This window comes from Delphinapterus leucas, chromosome 4, assembly GCF_059928025.1.
Source record: "Delphinapterus leucas isolate spDelLeu-1000000601 "Yukka" chromosome 4, BTC_Dleu_Yukka2, whole genome shotgun sequence".
Lineage (NCBI taxonomy): Eukaryota > Metazoa > Chordata > Mammalia > Artiodactyla > Monodontidae > Delphinapterus > Delphinapterus leucas.
Genome location: NC_143132.1, coordinates 19,068,301 through 19,088,387, shown reverse-complemented (window position 1 = coordinate 19,088,387; position 20,087 = coordinate 19,068,301). Strand labels below are relative to the sequence as shown.

Here is a 20,087-nt window from a genome sequence, read left to right as displayed (position 1 = left end):
ATGTTAAATTCTGGGCTTTCAGTAGTGCGCAGGAAAGATAGTCCATGCCTTCTAAACCTTAGTGGGGAAGGTAGGAAAGTCTGGTATTGGAAAGATTTTTCAAGGAAAAGTGTTGATTGTACTTGATTTTCAAGTAATAGTACAAATTCAACTGGAGGTCACCAGAAAGTAGTTTCAGGTGCACAAAATTTGGACTGGAGATAAAGATGTTATCTGGGACTCAGTCACATTGAATTTGTTAAAGTCATACAAGTAGATGCAGTCTCTGACGGAGAGAGATAAAATGGAAGAGAACATAATGCTGGACCTTGTCAACATTTAGGGTTGAGGAACAGGAAGTGGGGGAGACATGGAAAGCTTAACAGATAGAAGGAAAATAAGAACTGTATATAGTGCTGATGAAATTGGGGAAGAGTTTTAGATGGTCACAAGACTCGACACTGCTGAGAAAGTCAGAGAATGCTGACTGAGTAATATCTATTACATTTGGTCATTAGAGGCTCATTGGTAGATTTAGATAAAAGCAGCTGCTGAGTTGGAGCGACAAAGGTGAATTATAAGAACTAAATAAACATTGTAGAAATGGAGAAAATTGAGTATTAATTGGGAGGGGGCAGGTGGGAAGAATGCTGGGGTAATAAATAAATAATATTGAAGGTTCAAGAGTTGGTGGTGACCTGAGTGTATTTGTAGATAAATGGTGTGGAACTAGTGGGAGAAGGAAAGATTAAAGAAGCAAGGATAGGAGTTATTCATAACAAGATAAAAGAGTCCAGTTTGAAGGATGAGACCTAAGCCATTCCTCAAAGAATAAGAAAGCTGTTAAGACCAAGTCTAGTGGCAGTGTGGATCTTTTCATTTGCTGTCAATTTCGGGTTTTCTGTGTAGCATCTCAGTCTGGCCCTGTGCTGCCCAGTGCCGTGGTCACAAGTCCCATGTGAGCACTTGAAATATGCCTGGTCTGAATTGAGATATGCTGTAAGAGTAAAACACCCAGTACAAAAGGAAAAGAATGTAAAATCTTATAAATTTTTTACCTAGATTACATGCTGAAATGAAAACATTTGGATGTATTAAGTAAAATTATTATCAAAAAGAATTTCATCTGTTTCTTTCCCTTTTTAATGTAGCCATTAGAAAATTTTAAAGTTACATAGTGGCCTGCATTATGTTGGACAGTGCTGATCTACACAATTTCTGCCTTCAGTACTGGGGAGTTTTCCTTCATTATTATTTTGTTAATAACCTTCTGTGTTTCTCTGTTCTTTTTCTAGAACTCCTATCAAATCTGGGTTGATACTCTACATCTTTTTTCTTCCTTATTTTTCATCTTCATATCTATTTGTACTACTTTCTGCCAAATTTTCTTGTCTTTTTTTTTTTTAATTATATATTGTTTATTTATTTATTTCTTTATGGCTGCATTGGGTCTTCGTTGCTGAGCATGGGCTTTTCTCTAGTTGCGGCAAGTAGGGGCCATTCTTCGTTGCGGTGCGCGGGCTTCTCATTGCAGTGGCTTCTCTTGTTGGCGGAGCACAGGCTCTAGGCGCGTGGGCTTCAATTAGTTGGGGCACACAGGCTCAGTAGTTGTGGCTCACGGGCTCAATAATTGTGGCGCACGGGCTTAGTTGCTCCACAGCATGTGGGGTCTTCTCGGACCAGGGCTCGAACCTGTGTCCCCTGCATTGGCAGGAGGATTCTTAACCACTGCACCACCAAGGAAGTCCCTTTCTTTTCTTTATATTGCAAGCTGATTTTTAGTTTCAATTTACAAGGGCTATTTATTTTGGTTGTTACCTTTCCATAGCATTCTGACCTTATATTACAGATATCATGTTTTCTCTCCTCTCTATGTTGATTACAGTGAACTGGAGGTTTATTATTATTTTTTTTGATGTTTGCAGTTTGTTATTGCATTATTTCTGCTTCCTCTGGGTTCTGCTTTTTTCTGTTTATTTTTGGTCATCTAGTGGTTTCCTTTTCGTCTCTCAAATATCTGATTATTTTTGACCATCTGTTCATATTTAAGAGTGAATAACTTTAAAGCTAATTAGTTTGAAGTCTGGAAGGAGTTTGTTGACTATGCTGGTGAAATGGGGTGTTGGTCATTTTATTAAAAGATTTTCAAGTGTCAGCATGTATAAATCTTTTTCCTGGGTCTCCCAACTTCTCTGGAAAATTGGCCAAACACCTGTCAGGAGTAGAAGGTTGGGGTGAGGATTTAGGGTTGATGTGTGTGTGTAAATGTTGCATTCTGGAAGTGGAAAGGGAAGTGGAGTGGGTGGATAGGGTCTCACTCTTCGGTTTGTAGACCGGTCTAAAGTGTTCCTGGTGCCTACGTGGTGGGGAGATGCTTCCATTTCTGTCGTTTCCCACTCATGTTCCTGTGAGTTTACATCTTTCAGAAGTTTCTTTAGCGTCATTTTACTAAGGACTTAGAGAAAAGAGGCAGGGAGAACATGCATGGCAATTAGTTATGTTAAACTAGAAGACCTGATATTATTTAAGAAAACAAGGCGGACTATTTTCCCCTAACATTTTTTTTTTTTTTTTTTTGCGGTACGCGGGCCTCTCACTGCTGTGGCCTCTCCTGTTGTGGAGCACAGACTCCGGACGCGCAGGCTCAGCGGCCATGGCTCACGGGCCCAGCCGCTCCGCGGCATGTGGGATCTTTCCGGATTGGGGCACGAACCCGTGTCCCCTGCATCAGCAGGCGGACTCCCAACCACCGCGCCACCAGGGAAGCCCCTCCTCTAACTTTTTGATCCTGATACTTTTTTGTTCATGTTTACATAAAATGTGCTTACTTGAACTTTGAAGTGTGTTTCAGGATAGCTTTTCTAACTTTCCAGAGCTCCTTCTGTTTGTTGTTTTGGAGTAGTATTAAAAAATAGAGCCTCTTGCTTTCTCAGTTCCTGTCAGTTCCTTGACTTCACTTTTATCTGGACCTCCTCTCTCCCTTTCCTTCGTGTTTCGATGCTACTCAATTTCAGTTCCACTCCCACCGGTTTCTCTTTATTGTGGTCTTCTCCTCTGGAAGTGATCCTTGGCTTAGTTTGAAAATTTCACAGGTGCTTCACTGCTCCATCCCCTTTAAAGCTGACCATGGGCCTTTGTATTCCTCTGCTATTGGGTTGGGCAAAACTGTGCTTTCAAAGAATACTTCCTGGCTGTGTTCAGTTTTTCGCATGCTCGGGATGGAGAGTGAGATGTTCCTTTGCTTCCCTCTGCTTTCTCCTGCACAGATGCTGATACCATACAGCTCTTGTGACTGTTACTGCTTTGTCTTCACCTGCGTGTATTTTGGGTTCCATGGGGATATCATGTCACCTGGTTTAATTGTAAATGTCCATGGATTTTTGGTTTTGCTCTCTAGTTGCTTTCAGTGGTGGGTTTTGTTTTGTTTTATGTGTGCATTCAGAGAAATTTTAAAACTTTGCTGCCATCTTCTTAGAATCTTCCTTCCTTAACTTCCTTGTGAAAAAAATCAAATAAAAAATCAATTCTGTGGCTTGCAGTCCTGTATTATGTTTGATTCATTTTTACTGTAAATTGGCTCTTGATAAGTACCTGAGTGTTACTTTTCCTCACTTATTTTCTTATTGAATAGCATGCATCTTGGGGGCATATAATCAATACCATTTGGATAGATTACCTTCTCCGTGCAGAAATACCTATACCAAAATTAATTCGGCTAGTATTTATTAAAATTCTGTGAGTAGAAATTCCGTTACATGCCAGGGATACAATCATGAACTATTTACACATGTTGACCATCTTTTTTATTTGTGAGTTCATTCAGTAGTAAAAAATGATGAAGAAAATGAAACTATTTGGATTCACCTTTTATAGATTTAACAAATGTACGCACAAGGCGCCGTGGTAAGCTCTGAAGATTCAGTGGTTTACAAGACACAGTCCTTATATTTAAGACCTCAAGGTTTTATAGGGGGGACAGCTGAGTAGACATGCAATTAGCGTGTTGTATTGTAAGTGCTACCATAAGGGTAAGTGCAGGAACAACTAGCTTTTTACAAGAAGTAAAAGTGAGGAAAGATTATGTTCATATTTTGGAGAATACGTCTCCCCAGAAACCCCTTATAATTTTATTTTTTCAGTGCATCAAATCATACACTACTACAAAATAATTTTTTAAAACTTGTTTAATTTACTCCATTTCCTACAAGGTAATCATGTATTTTATTCTTCCATTTGGCCCACTGGAGAGCAGTTTTGCATTTTGTTTTTCTTGGTAAAATTCCAGACTAACTGATGTAGAAATAAGTGAATCCATCAAAAATTTAGATTAAGAAATTGAAAAGGAGCTAAGGAGAAAATAGAGCATAAAAATCTTTTTTATTTCATATAATGAGTTTATTTACTTCACTTACTTGTAAAAAAAAGAAACCTGTCTGGATTTTATCTGCGTGTTTGTGTGTGTGTGTGTTTACAAGTTAACTGTAAATTTATATAATATCTAAGATGCAACTAGGCTAATGGTAATATTTTTCTCTTTAGATCCCATACAGTGGTCCACAGACCAAGTCCTGCATTGGGTGGTTTGGGTAATGAAGGAATTCAGCATGACCGATATAGACCTCACTACGCTGAATATTTCCGGAAGAGAACTCTGTAGTCTCAACCAAGAAGATTTTTTTCAGCGGGTTCCTCGGGGAGAAATTCTCTGGAGTCATCTGGAACTTCTTCGAAAATGTATAAAATTGAAATTATTGTCTATTTGCATTGTAGCTTAAGTTTAGTTTTATTTCTTTATAACTTTGTTTTCATCTAAATTGTTCATTGATAATAGCAATAATAATTAACATTTATTAATTGTGTAAGGTTGTACTGAGAGCTTTATATGTATTATCTCATTTGATCTCGTACTAATGCCACAGATCATTACTTTCCTTATCTCTTCAGATATGAATCTGAGGCTTAGAGAGCCCCTACAAGGTTATAGAACCTAGGGTGAGGCAGAGCCAGGCTCCAAACAGGCAGACTAACCCTAGAATCCAAGTTCTGAAGTAAGATTCTATGCCCTGCATTTAGCTCTGTTCATATATTCTAGTTATTGACTTCTGTTTCATCAGTCAGTCCTGTCCTTTATGCTCATCTTCTAGAAATTTAAGATTATTTGTTCACAGGTGGCTTCCCTTGCATTCCCTTCATTATTGGGATTAAATCTTTTAAAATGTCTTTTAATTGAATGGAATCTTAAGGGAGAAAGGGGAAGTGTAAGTATGCAACACACCATCTTGAATTGGAAGCCACAGATTATAGTGTTACCATGTTGCTTGACAGACATTATTATTATGATTATGGCTGTCCAACAAAAAGAGCTCAAATAGATGTAAATTATTTTGCTTGAATTTTAATCCATCTTATATTTCAGTGACTGTTAAAATATCTTAGCAGTAACCCATTCCCTGACACTGTTAAATAAATCAGGAATGCTAGCCAAACCCAAATAGTTTTCAGAATGTGTGAATAGGACACTCTGACTTTGTTTTATAACGGTTATGGATGAAAATGTAACTGGTAGCATTTCATCTTACTGTGTACCCAGTAAGGGGACAGATCTGGTAGAGAGATTTTTCACAGTCATTTAATGCTTAGTGTTTTCATCTGCTGTTGAATAAGAAATGAGCTCTGTAGAGAAGCTTTCCTTCATTGTTTTTATTGGTAATATCTCTCTTGTGTTGGTTCTCTTAAATATCAGGAGGAGAAAAATATTTAAAAGACTTATTACATTCATTATATTTACACGGTTTATTTCCAGTTTCAGTTCCTATTAGATAAATAAGTTGAATGTTCTGGTTGAAAGTTTATCCTTGGCTTCACAGGTTTTCTTCTCTGCAGAGCTTTTCAGCTAAGTAAGGTAAATTCCTGAATTGTTTCAGGTTTTTAACATGTAAGTTATGTTTACAGAAACATTTTCTTCTAGGGACTCTCGAGAATAGAACAAGGACAGTGTTTAGACTACAGTTTAGTTTTTCTCAAATTCATGGTTTTCGCTCTGTCTCCCAGGTCAGCACTTTTTGGTTGTTTCTCTCTGGTTCTCCCAGTGCTTCTCAAATGTTAAAGCTCATTCGGAGACTTTTCCTAGTACGGGGGGCAGAGAAATCTTGTGTATCTTTCCATCTCCTTGCAGTCAGTGGTAGAATGGGTCTTCTTCAGAAGAGCTCTGCTCTGGAATTGTTTTGTTTTCAAAAGTAACAAAGCCCCAGAGCCTAGATGAGTATCTTAGGGAATTCCTTGCTTATCTGGCCGTGGTTCTTTGCCTGGTGAGGAAATCCCATCTGGTTTGGGAATCTAATTCTCAGAATCTGGGAATGGATAGGGTGGTGTGTAAGGCTATTTCTGGCAGACTTTCTATAATTCACAAGCCTAACCTCTCAGAACAGGCTCCTTTGGGCACAGTCTAGTTCTCTGGCCCCTCCTGTAGAGTGAAGTCTACAGCATATTTCTGAAAGGCATTTATTAACCCAGCATTTATTATCTTTTCCTCAATGATCTATCAAGGAGACACAGTACTGAACAGATAGAGCTCCATCTTTACATATTTGTGTTAGTTTTCCAACCTGAGCCACCAGCTTCCTGCAGCTTCCCTTCTTGTGAAACTTCATCCAAGTCCTACAATACATGGGGAAGATAATTAGGAAATGTTCCAGTAGTACCAGCTCTATGATGTCCTTCTTCGTATGAATATGTCTTCTGCCACCAAAGGCACAAAGCTCTCAGTTTGCTGAGGGTCTTATTTAGAAAAAAGAATTGCCTTATACCTTTAGTGTCCAAAGTTTCTTCATAAAATGCCTCCATAGGCTCAGAGCTTTGCCCCTTAGGGCTCTGCTTCCTTCATGTATGACCAGGATTTGAGGGCTATAGAGGAATATGATAATTAGAGTGCCTGTATGGTCTTGGACCAGCCTTTCCAAAGCCCCTCTCTTTCTGTGTTCTGCCTTGTTATCTTGAGAGTTCCCCAGGAAACAAACCAAACTCCACTCTGAAAATCAGGGCTGAGAAGCTGATCTTACAGATCAGTAATGCCTGTGCTGTGTGGTGGTGACTCTCTTTCGCCTCTTTTTGGTCTAGGGCACTGTGTTTATTTACAGTCACGAATGGAACAATTTCATTCCAATAGCACTTTGCCTTTTCAAGTTACTTTTATAAAATCTGAGGGAAAATGTACCACAAATATAAAGCATGCATTTTTCTTCAAGAGGGACAGTGGTTCTTGGGGAGAAGGCTCAGAACTAGGAATGTGGATAAAAGAATAGTGTCTTCAATTTACTGAAAAGTTAACTATGTTTCAGGCATTGTGCTTCTTAAAAATATTTTCCTTTAATCCTTACAACCACCTCATACAGTGGTAGGTGAAGAAATCAGTGGTGAAGTTGGTTGAATAATTTACCACAGTCACACAGCCAGTGAGTGAGTGCTAAGATCAGAACCCAGATCTGAGGCTAGTTCCATGTAATTGTTTAAACTCCCAAACTCAGGACCCCCAAAGAAAGCTCCCATCTGACAAGTAGGATTCAGATCTCTTTTTAGTTTCCCAGTCCTCTCCAGCTCTGTGTCTTTAGTTGGATCCTGGCGTGGCATCCTAAGTAGAACTGTGTTGGGAGCCCAGGCCCCAGGACTCACTCAGTACACAGATGACTGCTGGTAGGTGCTATTTCAGTTCAAGAGAGAAGCATCCAGTCTATGATGGGCACTAAATAGGCTGAAGGAATATAGACTGGGAAGTGTAACCCTTGTCTGAGAGGTAGGGAATAGCAACAGATGAGTAATGAATGGTTCTCCAAAGGGTTACTAGGACCTTTTACACTGTAACTCATGTCGAGAGCTGTATTTGTAGACATGTTAAATTATTTAGTTCAGTTGTGACACTGAGGACAGCTACAATTCCACTGAAAATTTGGCTGTCTTTAAGAAGAAGCATTCTAAAGTTAAAGCCGTTTTATTAAAAAATGGATGTTAGTTAAGTAAATTATGACACTCTCAGATCATCTTAAAGAGAAAGAGCCTTTTTGATGAAGAAAGTGTATCTAAATAATTTCATTGTGATGTATATTCTCATCTTTGATCTGATCTTTAAGATTTCCTATTTAATATAAAACATAGATAAATAGATTTAGAATAGGTATTTACATTTAGAAAACCCTGGTTCTCTGAATAACTTTTCTGAACATGAAAAGAATTTGGAACTTTCCTTCTGCTACTTCTCTTAAAAATATCTTTTCCCTGTAAAATGACGATCAAGGATCTTTTTAAGTTATTATGCCAATAAGTTTCAGTTGTTTGATGTTTTGCTTTTTTGTTTGCTTGGTTTTTGTTTTAGTTGTGGAGGGGTTTTTTTGTTTTTTTTTTTTGAATTTTACTGGATTGGAGTTTGCATTTCTGGTTTAAGTGAAAACAAAAAATTTTTATGTGTGTTCTTCAGATGTATTGGCAAGCCAAGAACAACAGATGAATGAGATAGTTACAATTGATCAACGTGAGTATTCATGTGCCCATAATATGTGGCCCATTTATCAATAAGAAACGTTTTCTTTATTTAGTACTGCAAGGTAGTAAAAAGAAAAACTAATTTTTAAATTTCATGTGAAGTATTTTAGATATACAAAGAAATAATAAAGTATAACCAACATCTGTGTATACCATAAGAGATAAAACTTTATATATCAGGTTTACCTGTTGTAGATCCCACTTTAAATGACTATCCTGAACTTGATGTTTATTATTCTATGCATATTTTATCTTTTTACCAACTTACGTAACCATAAACACTTTAGGGCATTGTTGATTACATGTCTGAACTTTTGGGGAAAAATGGTGATATACTGTGCATATCATTTTGTAACTCGCTTTTTTGTTTAACATTAACATTTATGAGACCCATGTTGATACATGTAGCTCAATTTTATTTTCACTGCTGTATATTATTTTTAAAACTTTGTGAACATCATTGAATGAATATTGTAAGAATGCTTGTGAGATTCTCTGGTTGTAATATCATGGGGTTTCTACCCTTTCAACCTTACTGGGTAAGACCAAAGTTTTTCTCAAAGAGGGTATGTTTGTACTCTTATCAGCGGTGGAACGTGAATTCTCATTTGTCCACATTCTCCAAAATTTGATAAACTATTTTTTATGATCAAATATTTTAAAAAATAGATTTTTTAAAATAACTTTAATGTATCACTAGATTTATCACATCAATAAGTTTTTCCAAAATAAGGAGACCAACTTTTATTCGCTATGTTAAGATTCACAAACTGTAATACAGACATCATACCTTATCCTCTGAACTTGTGCTGAGGTAATTAGATGGGCGTTAGTTAAACTAATTGCATTTTATTTCTTTCAGTAATTTTTTTCACTGTTTGTATTGGAAGGAGAAAAAATTTTTTTTTCCTTGTCTTGCTTTGCAGCTGTGCAAATTATTCCAGCATCAGTGCAGTCTGCTACACCAACAGCCATTAAAGCTATAAATAGTAGTGCAAAGGCAGCTAAAGTACAAAGAGCTCCAAGGATTTCAGGAGAAGATAGAAGTTCACCTGGGAACAGAACAGGTATTTTTGCATTATCATCTGGTATTTATAAAATTTGTCGAATTATGTATATTTTGTTTTATTTCACAGTATGAAAATGTGAATATGGACTGTTTCTCTGGTGATACTTAGACAGCATTTGTAAAAAAAGTTTGTGTTTTTAGTGTGGCTGAGGTATGCACCAGAAGACCTGTGTGTTGTCTTTTGCCCTCTGTTAATCCATAGCATTGTGGTCAATATTTGTCATTCTTGTCAATTTTTAGGAAACAACGGCCAAATCCAACTGTGGCAGTTTTTGCTAGAACTTCTTACTGACAAGGATGCTCGAGACTGCATTTCTTGGGTTGGTGATGAAGGAGAATTTAAGCTAAATCAGCCCGAACTGGTTGCACAAAAATGGGGACAACGTAAAAATAAACCTACAATGAACTATGAGAAACTTAGTCGTGCATTAAGGTAAGAATTTATTACTTTTCTGTAAATATCAAACCTTTCTAAAAAATAGCTTCTTATTCTAGTGTAAACACTTATATAATGATGTTAAAATACTTGTTTATAAAATGTTTTCTTTATATAAATAAAACTAAAATTTTTCACATTTATGTTAAAAATTACTTCTTAAAAAGATTTTTAGTAATAATTTGAGGTACGTAGAGTTTTTTAAAAGATGATTCTAAGATTATTTGTTTTTATCTGATTTAAAAGCATGTACTATGTTTAAAACCAACATATCTAATCTTTGAGGTTTCTGTTATTTACATAACAGATGCTATCGTTTGGTATAGGTGAACTGAATGAGTGTAAATTCTAGCAAATACGTAGATATTGTCAATTTTTATAATTAGATGCAAAATGTCAACCCATTTCCCTGTTTTTCCTTCCCCCACAATATGCCAAAATCTGAATATCCAAACTTTACATCAGTTAAATTGGAGTAGAATAATTATTTATAATTTCTCGTAAGTGCTATGAAAGTTTTTGACATAATTACTGTCATAAATTATGCTTACTACAGTGATAGAAATTCAGTATGTTCACTTAAGTATCTGAGAAGTAGGATATATAGGAATTATGTCTATGTTTTTGGAAGAGTGAATTTGGTAAAGCAGTTCTGCAGTTTACCTCTGTATTCCTAAATAACATGCTTTTACTGCTACTTCATGTTTCACTAGAGCATTGTTTGTGAATTTCACAGAGATTACGATTTACCTCTCATTATTAACACATATACCCTTCCCATCCCTTCATCCAAGTGTAATTATATAATTATGTGGAAGTGTTGATTAGATCAGTATTCATTGTTACAGGATCATGGCATGTAAGTACTATTATATAGTTTATCATGATTATTTTTCTTTTCCAGAATGACCATTTGTTTTCCTTAGCATACATAAGTAACTACAGTGCTTTATTTTCAATGTACTTATCACTTATTCAGTCTCAAACACTTTGCCAACTATCTAAAGATCCTTTCTGTATAATCAGTTTTGACAGTTGATGTGATTGTGTACATACAAGTCCCCTCAAAATTACAGATGAATTATTAGAATTAATAGTTAAGATGTCACTTCTCCCCAGATTGGTCTAACTTTCAATGCAGTAACCGCCTGAATAAATGTTTTCATAGAACTTGATAAGATAATTGTAAAATTTATATAGGAATATAAGGTATCACAATAACCAGGACACCTGAAGAAGATTAATTAACAAAGTGGGAAGACTTGCTCTACAGGATATTGAGACTCACTGTAAAGCTACAACAGTAAGACAGTGATCTATTTGCTTAGGATAGACAAATAGACCAAGGATTAGAGTAGATAGCCCGAATAGAACCAAGAATATAGGAACATTTGATTTAAAGATGGCAGTGGGGAAAAGACCTACTTTTCAATCAGTAGTGCTGGGACAGTTGACTATCCATATTGACCCCTTCCTCATAGCATACTAAAAATCAATTCTATGTCGCTTGTAGCTCTAAATGTGAAAGTAAAATAGGGAGGCATCTAGAAATACCTACTTGACTTCAGTAGATGAGGAAAGACATTAACAGAGCCAAAAGCACTAACATAATGGAAACGATCAATAAATTGGACTACATTTAAATTTAAAACTTCCGGTCATCAGAAACCATCATTAGGAGGGTGAAAGTCAAGCCACACATATCTGACGTAAGACTCTTACCTGGAATATGTAAAGAACTCTTATAAATCCATAGGAAAATTAGGAAAAATGGGCAAGAAACTTAAGCAGACACATTAGACTAGAGATTGTCCAAATGGCCGATGAACATATGCAGTGGTGCACAACCTCATTAGTAATCAGGGAAATGTATTTTATTTATTTATTTATTTATTTATTTTTATTTATTGGCTGCGTTGGGTCTTTGTTGCTGTGCGCGGGCTTTCTCTAGTTGTGGCGAACAGGGGCTACTCTTCGTTGCGGTACACGGGCTTCTCATTGCGGTGGCTTCCCTTGTTGCGGAGCACGGGCTCTAGGCATGCAAGCTTCAGTAGTTGTGGCACACGGGCTCAGTAGTTGCAGCACATGGGCTTAGTTGCTCCGTGGCATGTGGGATCTTCCCGGACCAGGGCTTGAATCCGTGTCCCCTGCGTTGGCAGGCGGATTCTTAACCACTGCACCACCGGGGAAGTCCAGGGAAATGTATTTTAAAACCACAATAAAATGGTACAGTGCACATCCCAGAGTGGCTAAAATTAAAATAATTGCTTGTACCAAGTGTTGATGAGGATATGGAGCAGTGGGAATGCTTCTACACTTTTGGTAGGAAGGTAAACTGTGACCGATAACCCAGTAGTTTGTCTTCTAAGGATGTACCAGACAAAAATGTACATATATGTTCACATGCATGCTTATAACAGCGTTATTTATAACATCCCCAAACCAGAAACCACCCAAATATCTATCAACAGTAGAGTGAATAAGTAAACTATAATATACAAAGGGAATACTGTGTATCCATTAAAAATGCACTGATATGGGTGAATGTCACAAACATAATATTCAGTGAAAAAAATCCAGACTCAAAAGAGTATATACTGGATTTATATAGTAGAGTTTTAAAAAAACCCAGCAAAACTAAATTACAGCATTTATGGATGCATGTTTGGGTGATAAGACTATAAAAAGAAGCAATGGAATTATTATCATGAAACAGGATGGTGTAACCTTTTGGAGCAAGGGAGGGGTGATGATGGGGAGGCGCCGCAGAGGAGCTCTAGGGTGCTGACAGTGTTCTGTGTCCTGACCTGTGTAGTTAACAGGTGACTGTTTGCTTTGTAATAAATCACTGAGCTGTTCGCTTTTGTGTCCTTTCTGTTTGTGTAATATATTTCCCAATTTAAAAGTTTTTTAAAAATACAAGTTAAAAAAAGGGGGTGGGGAGAAAAGAAATCATATCCATGAAAATACAGGCATCGAGGCTTCCCTGGTGGCACAATGGTTAAGAATCCACCTGCCAATGCAGGGGACACGGATTCGAGCCCTGGTCCGGGAAGATCCCAAATGCCATGGAGCAGCTAAGTCTGTGTGCCACAACTACTGAGCCCATGTGCCACAACTACTGAAGCCCACGCACCTAGACCCCGTGCTCCACAACAAGAGAAGCCACCTTAATGAGAGGCCTGCGCACCGCAATGAAGAGTAGCTCCGCTCGCTGCAGCTAAAAAGAAAGCCTGTGCGCAGCAACAAACCCAACACAGCCATAAATGAATGAATGAATGAATGAATGAATGAAAGAAAATACAGGCATTGTGTACCTTTCTACTTTCTTCATTTTAGGGGGGAAACAAATGCAGTGAGTGCTGTTATATGTGGTCGTATGACGCATCTACTAGATTGGAGGAAGTATTAAGTAAAATTAAGTGTTAATTTAAATGAGAACGTATGTATATGACATTTTATAACATCTTACCAAGAAACATAACGATTATACCAACTCCAATTTTGTTTTAGAAATGTAAAACCACTTTCCCTCTTCATTTTCCTTTTTTCCCAAGTGTCTTATTTGTTACAGCCTTACGTATTATGTCGAAATTTTCTTAAGAAATTGATATGCCTACAGCATTTTAACTGGATGACAAGCATTGGTAGTTTGTAGGCTGAGATCTAAATTCTGTATTAATGTAATTGACAAAAAAGGAGACAGGAGACTATGCCCAGTGTGTTATATCTCTTACTGGGAAAGTGAACATAGCCATTATACTTTAGCTGTTCTAGAATTAGGGAAAGATGACATAATTTCCTGCATGTAGTCTTTTCATTAATGGATTTTTGATTAAACTGAGTGATTTTTATAATAAAATCCTGCTAAATGTGATCGTTTATACCACTGGTACTTTTGCAAATAGCTGTTTCTTTTGTAACAGCTCTTCGTCAAATGGCGCAAATGGGCAGTGCAGTTTTAAAATAAAGTCTCCAAAATCTGCCAGCCCAGAAAAGTTTCGACTTACCTTTTTTTTCCTATTATTGGAATTGGCAGTGCATAGGGGTAAATAAAGTCTGTTTTCCAAAGTAAGTATAAATCCAACTGTTTTATATCCATAGAAAACAGCAGTAAACCAGACTTCTAGAGTGATTTCCCCAAATGTACCTGTGCAGGTTAAGAAACATTGTTTCTTTATGATGTCCTCTTTTATGTTTTTCTGTATCCTCTCTCTTTTTTTTTTTCAAGCCCTTTTGCTTACTCTTTTGAGGCTCCCTGTTGGTTTGGAGAATTTCTCTGTAAGGGGAGAGCCTTTACATATTAAAATGATAAAGATGAAAGCATAGCTACATAATAAAGGATTTTGTACAAGACAGAGAGGAAATGGACATTCCAACAATCCAAAGAATATGTGTATTAAATTTTTATTCATATTATGTGAATAAAGCTATATATCAATATAGCTTCTATTTTCTAGAGGGCTATATGTGGCAGTCATTGTGTGCTAAGCACTTTACAAAGATAATCCTTTTAATCGTCAACAATTCTATTAGTGTTCATACTGTTTTTAATGTCATTTTATAAATGAGGAATAAAAGCTTAGAGAAAATATGCCTTCCCTGTGGTCACACAGGGAATAAGTTGAGATGTTAGGTTTTGAATCTCGGCGTTCTGATTCAGAGCCCTTATTCTTAGGCCCTGTTACTGCTCCCAAGGTTTTTTGTTTTGCTTAGTAATGTTTATTTTTAAATCAGTGTTTCATCGTAATTTTTGAAAATATGTTTTGAAGATTTAGTACATAAAATTTGAGTGCTTAGCATTGAAATTTTAGTTAATGTTCTGATGTTTCCTTGGATAATAACATTAAATATTTTATATAGACTCAGTGTTAATTGCTATTGCGATAGATACAATACTAGGCTTCTTCTTATGGAATAATCTGTGAAATATTGTAAGAAGTCCAAATTTTTAAATTTTATTTATTTATTTATTTACATCTTTATTGCAGTATAATTGCTTTACAATGGTGTGTTAGTTTCTGCTGTATAACAAAGTGAATCAGCCATACATAAACATATATCCCCATATCTCCTCCCTCTTACATCTCCCTCCTGCCCTCCCTATCCCACCCCTCTAGGTGGTCACAAAGCACTGAGCTGATCTCCCTGTGCTATGCAGCTGCTTCCCATTAGCTATCTATTTTACATTTGGTAGTGTACATATGTCCATGCCACTCTGTCACTTCGTCCCAGCTTACCTTTCCCCCTCCCCGTGTCCTCAAGTTCATTCTCTACGTCTGCATCTTTACTCCTGTCCTGCCTCTAAGTTCTTCAGAACCATTTTTTTTTAGATTCCATATATATGTGTTAGCATACGGTATTTGTTTTTCTCTTTCTGACTTCACTCTGTATGACAGTCTCTAGGTCCATCCACCTCACTACAAATAACTCAATTTCGTTTCTTTTTATGGCTGAGTAATATTCCATTGTATATATGTGCCACATCTTCTTTATCCATTCATCTGTCAGTGGACACTTCCATGTCCTGGCTATTGTAAATAGAGCTGCAGTGAACATTGTGGTACATGATTCTTTTTGATTTATGGTTTTCTCAGGGTATATGCCCAGTAGTGGGATTGCTGGGTTGTATGGTAGTTTTGTTTCAAATTTTATTTTCTGTTTTGTTTGTTTTGGTTTTGGCCGCACCACACAGCCTGTGGGATCTTAGTTCCGCAACCGGGGATCAAACCCGGATCCACGGCAGTGAAAGCCCATGTCCTAATCACTGGACCACCAGGGAATTCCCAAGAAGTCCAAATTTAAATTTTTTATATATAGTCCTAATGTGTTTTCTCTTTTTTTAAAGGTATTATTATGATGGGGACATGATTTGTAAAGTTCAAGGCAAGAGATTTGTATACAAGTTTGTCTGTGACTTGAAGACTCTTATTGGATACAGTGCAGCAGAGTTGAACCGTTTGGTCACAGAATGTGAACAGAAGAAACTTGCAAAGATGCAACTCCATGGAATTGCCCAGCCAGTCACAGCAGTAGCCCTGGCTACTGCGTCTCTGCAAACAGAAAAGGATAATTGAGCCCAGGACCTTTTGGGAGTCCAAGGTCTTTCTTAAATGTTAGAGCAAGTATTGCTCTTACCTTTATTACTGAATTTGAACCTTCTTTTATTTCTAGACTGTACAATCTGATGCATGATTTTTTTATAAATATTTCATACTCTTGTGAATTTGGATCTTTTTACTTTGAGCATATATTTTAGAAAATGTGTATGTTAAACGATCACCACAATGTCTTTAGGCAGGTTCATTGTGGGATAGTTTGTTAACAGTCAAGAAAGCTAAACTGGTCAGTATTAATGTCTAGCCCAACCAAAAATAGCCAGTAGCTATTGATGAAAAATAAATGAAAGTATCTTCAGGAAACAGTCTGGCTTAACTATTTTTGAAAATATAACTGTTTCCCCTCTGCTGCTTTAGATGTTGCTTTACATAGAACCAGAAAATGGAATTTTTCACAGCTGAAGCATGTATGCCTGTTTCATCTAATCAAGCAGAGCTAAAATAGTCATATCAAATAAAATATTAATAAATTACTAAACTAAGAGCATCACGTTATTAAAGTAATTTATATATTTGCAAGCAAAGGACAGTAGAAGACTGGCAGAGGAACAGTGCTGAAGAAAGAGATCCAGGTTTAAATCTGGCTTTACTCAAGCCAATTTTAAGGATTTACTGTATAGCTATTTCATAATGTCAGGCCAAGAATTTAAATTATTATAAGAGAGGCATTAAATTCTAATAAACCAACTATTACAAAAATTCTCAAATGATCTCTGCTTTCCCTATCAGAGATTTAAAAAACTGAAAAAGTGTACCTCAACCTGAAAATAAAAGTTTGGTTTAGTTTGGTTTGGTATGGCTTTTTTTTTTTTTATTACCCTGTAGTGCTGGTTTATTATACAACGCAGCTTATATAAGTCCTGGGTTTCTGATGAAGTGAAGACTTTAAATCAGTCAGTAGTACTTTACCTTTCAAGACATTAGTAAATTACTTGCAAATAGTTTTAAAAGGACATTTTGAACTCCAGTGTAGGCAGTCTTTTCTTAAAACAAAATTTCCCATTAATTTAATTTTTTCCTTTGAATATTATATATGAGTGTACAGATATCTATATACATGTCCAGTTGACCATCTTATACATATATACATGTACACACATATAAATGAAGACATAATATTCAAAGCAAAGATATTTCAAAAGGTGATAACTCATTTAAAAACTTCTTTAAAAATTAAATAATTCTTACATACGTAAAACTCCTTACTTACCACAAGCCAACACTAAAGAGAAATGGCTAGAAATGTCTTTCTTTTTTTCTTGCTTGCTGTGCTTGGTTTCCTTGCTTTTTTTCTTTTTGTTTTAAGGTATTACGCACGAATCTTGATATGAGATACTGGCAAATAATCCTCTTATAGCAGAAGATTGATTCTCAAATATTACTTTATGTATCTTCTCCCTCATCATCGCCTTTAAATCCGTCCCTCTAAACAGCTTAAGAGCTCAATACTTTTGACTAACTAGGAGGAAAGTGCCATGCTAATGCAGTCAAAGAGGCACTGTTAGCAGTTGCTGCCACTAGTAGCAAATAGTGGTTTGGAGAGAACCATAGGGACAGGGATCTTAGGAACAAGGAGTAGAGGAGGGCGTCTGTGACCTCCTTTTCTGGTAACCTCAAATCATAATATTAAGTGTTATGCTGTACGACTGCAACGTGTAATGTCAGGTCACTTAGGTTTTTATTATGTCTATGTCTAAGTCCTTTAAGACCCTGCAGTAGAATCTAAAAAGAATAAAATTTGTAATTTCCATTTTTACCTTTTTATAAACACATACAGAGTAGACTGACAAATTATTAGTTTAATTTGGATGCTGTGATTGCAAGGATATCTGAATAGAATAGCAATATGAAATAATATATAGAAGCTCTAGTTCAGATAACAGCTAAAAAGAAGGTTTGCACCATCCTCTTATGGCCTGGGAAGTTGACAAGTCACTTACAGTTTTAAAATAATAATAGTAAAGTTTATATTTTTCAAGAGCTTAAAATTATTGACCTTTTGATTTCAAATACTTTGGGGGAGACACGTTAAGGTTTTAGCCAAGATGACAGATTTCCGTTATGTCTCAACTGTATGTATATATATTTTTAAGACAAGGAACACCCATATTTCTTCTAGATCCCTAAAATCAAACTATTATTTCTTTTTTCCTTATGTGTTCCTCAGATACTTTTTTTTAAAGAACCACATTCTATCCATTTTCTTCCTTTTGCAGTTTTTATTTTATTCCTCATCATTTGAACAGAGACAGTTCTCATACATGATCAGGTGCTGTTTCTTTTTTCTTCTTTGCCTCTCACCATTGTTTTATGCACCATAAGTAATGAGATTAATTTCCCCAGTTGACTCAAGAAACTTCTGTTACTTTGTCTCAACTTATAAATAAACTATTTCCGTTGTCCTTCTTGAGGTTGCAGTTATCAGAAGCCAAGTAGTTTTTTCTTTTGTTGAAAGATAACTTGTGTTTTGAAAGAAAATATAATTTGCTCTGCTTTTATGAATAAATTTTCCAGAGAAGAATTTACAATATATTCAAAAGGGAGAAAGATAAAATTATTGGCCATCTTCCATACCATGTAAGTACAAAAATAATGAAGTGTGTTCATTTTTGTTTTAAAACTTTTTTTCCACATGAGATTCTCATTGAGCCAACTTTCATACATATCTTGCTGGCCTTAAGTTTAGAAATTTGTGTTGGCATCAGAAAATCCAACAAATTAGGCAGAATTACTCTGTGGTTGATTGTCACATGAATCGACTCATCACATTTATTTTTGTGTCAGTCTGTGTCAGTTAATTAGGAAAAATTGTTTAGTTGTTTTTCTCCCCTGAATAAATGGTGAAATTCAACTATGATATTTCTTTAAAGGATTGTGCCTCCGAATATTTTAGGTGAGGTCTGCTGTTTTACATATTCATCATTTTATGCTACTGCCTTTTAAAAAGAACTAATGTATCTTTGAAATAGCACAAAAATGTTTTAAAATTCATAATTTCAAAACAACAACGTGTGACTAACTTACTGTCTTCATATCTAGAGGGTATAAAAATATTGATATTTCAGTGATATTTCACTTGCTGCCAGAAAAAAATATTCTCAATCTTTTGTAAGAGGGAAGAGGATTTTTGCATACATTTTTACTCTTTAAATAAAGACACTTGTACTGTCATAACAACAAATATGTATTTCTTTGCGGCTTTTTTTTTGTAATTTTACATAAGACAGTTATTTTCTATTTTTACTCAGATAAAAAATATTTGTGCATAAAATGTAAAAATAGTAAAATGAGAAAAATAAAACTATTATACAGTATATTTCTGTTTTTTAGAATTTTTTTCCCCATCATACAGATAGTCTCAAATTCCTGGGATATTAGGTTAGATGAAAATATGACAGTTCACATCTAGTATATAATTCCCATATAGTTTACTTAAAAACTATCAATTTGGGAAGAACAAATTCCACTGAACTAAAATTAGGTGTTAGAGAGTTTAGTCTTTTTAAGAAAATAAATGAAAACCCCATCCACAAAGCCGAACTGTTTCAGAATAGCAACAGAAGAAAGGTAACACTGAGTACTTGTCAAAAGGCAAGTTGATGATTGCTAAAATAGAAATTCTTAGTAAAGTTTGTGGGTTTTTTGGTTTGTTTTGTTTTTAATTATGAAAAATGACCTCTCCCTGTTGTCTGAGAAACCAGGACCAGAGTATAGAGGGGTCAAAGGGAACAGGAGAAAAGCCTGACTTATGCTTTTGTTTATGGTCAAGCAGTGATCACATTTTGACTGACATGCTTTAAAAAGAAACAGTTTGAGTGAAATAAACTGCTTTTCACACTAATTTTATCTAGTTTGAAGTGATGAAAATCATCAGTTAGGAAATTAGTGAGGTATATTTGTTCTCCCAAGACACTTTTTTTGTGTACAACTTTAAAGCTTAATTTGCAAGCTA

At 35.9% G+C, this 20,087-nt stretch overlaps 1 protein-coding gene across 5 annotated transcripts in view; it reads left to right on the top strand.

The window, feature by feature from the left end:
* Positions 1-19,449, top strand: part of GABPA (GA binding protein transcription factor subunit alpha) — a 36,295-nt gene extending 16,846 nt beyond the window's left edge. For all 5 annotated transcript variants that reach the window (XM_022573922.3, XM_022573847.3, XM_089910363.1 and 2 more), the window contains exons 6-10: positions 4,519-4,713; positions 8,447-8,500; positions 9,438-9,578; positions 9,821-10,013; positions 15,865-19,449. In XM_022573922.3, the coding sequence (XP_022429630.1) occupies positions 4,519-4,713; positions 8,447-8,500; positions 9,438-9,578; positions 9,821-10,013; positions 15,865-16,093 (812 nt within the window). In that variant the 3' untranslated portion in view covers positions 16,094-19,449. The remainder of the gene's footprint in view (positions 1-4,518; positions 4,714-8,446; positions 8,501-9,437; positions 9,579-9,820; positions 10,014-15,864) is intronic.
* The last annotated feature ends 638 nt before the right edge of the window (positions 19,450-20,087 follow it).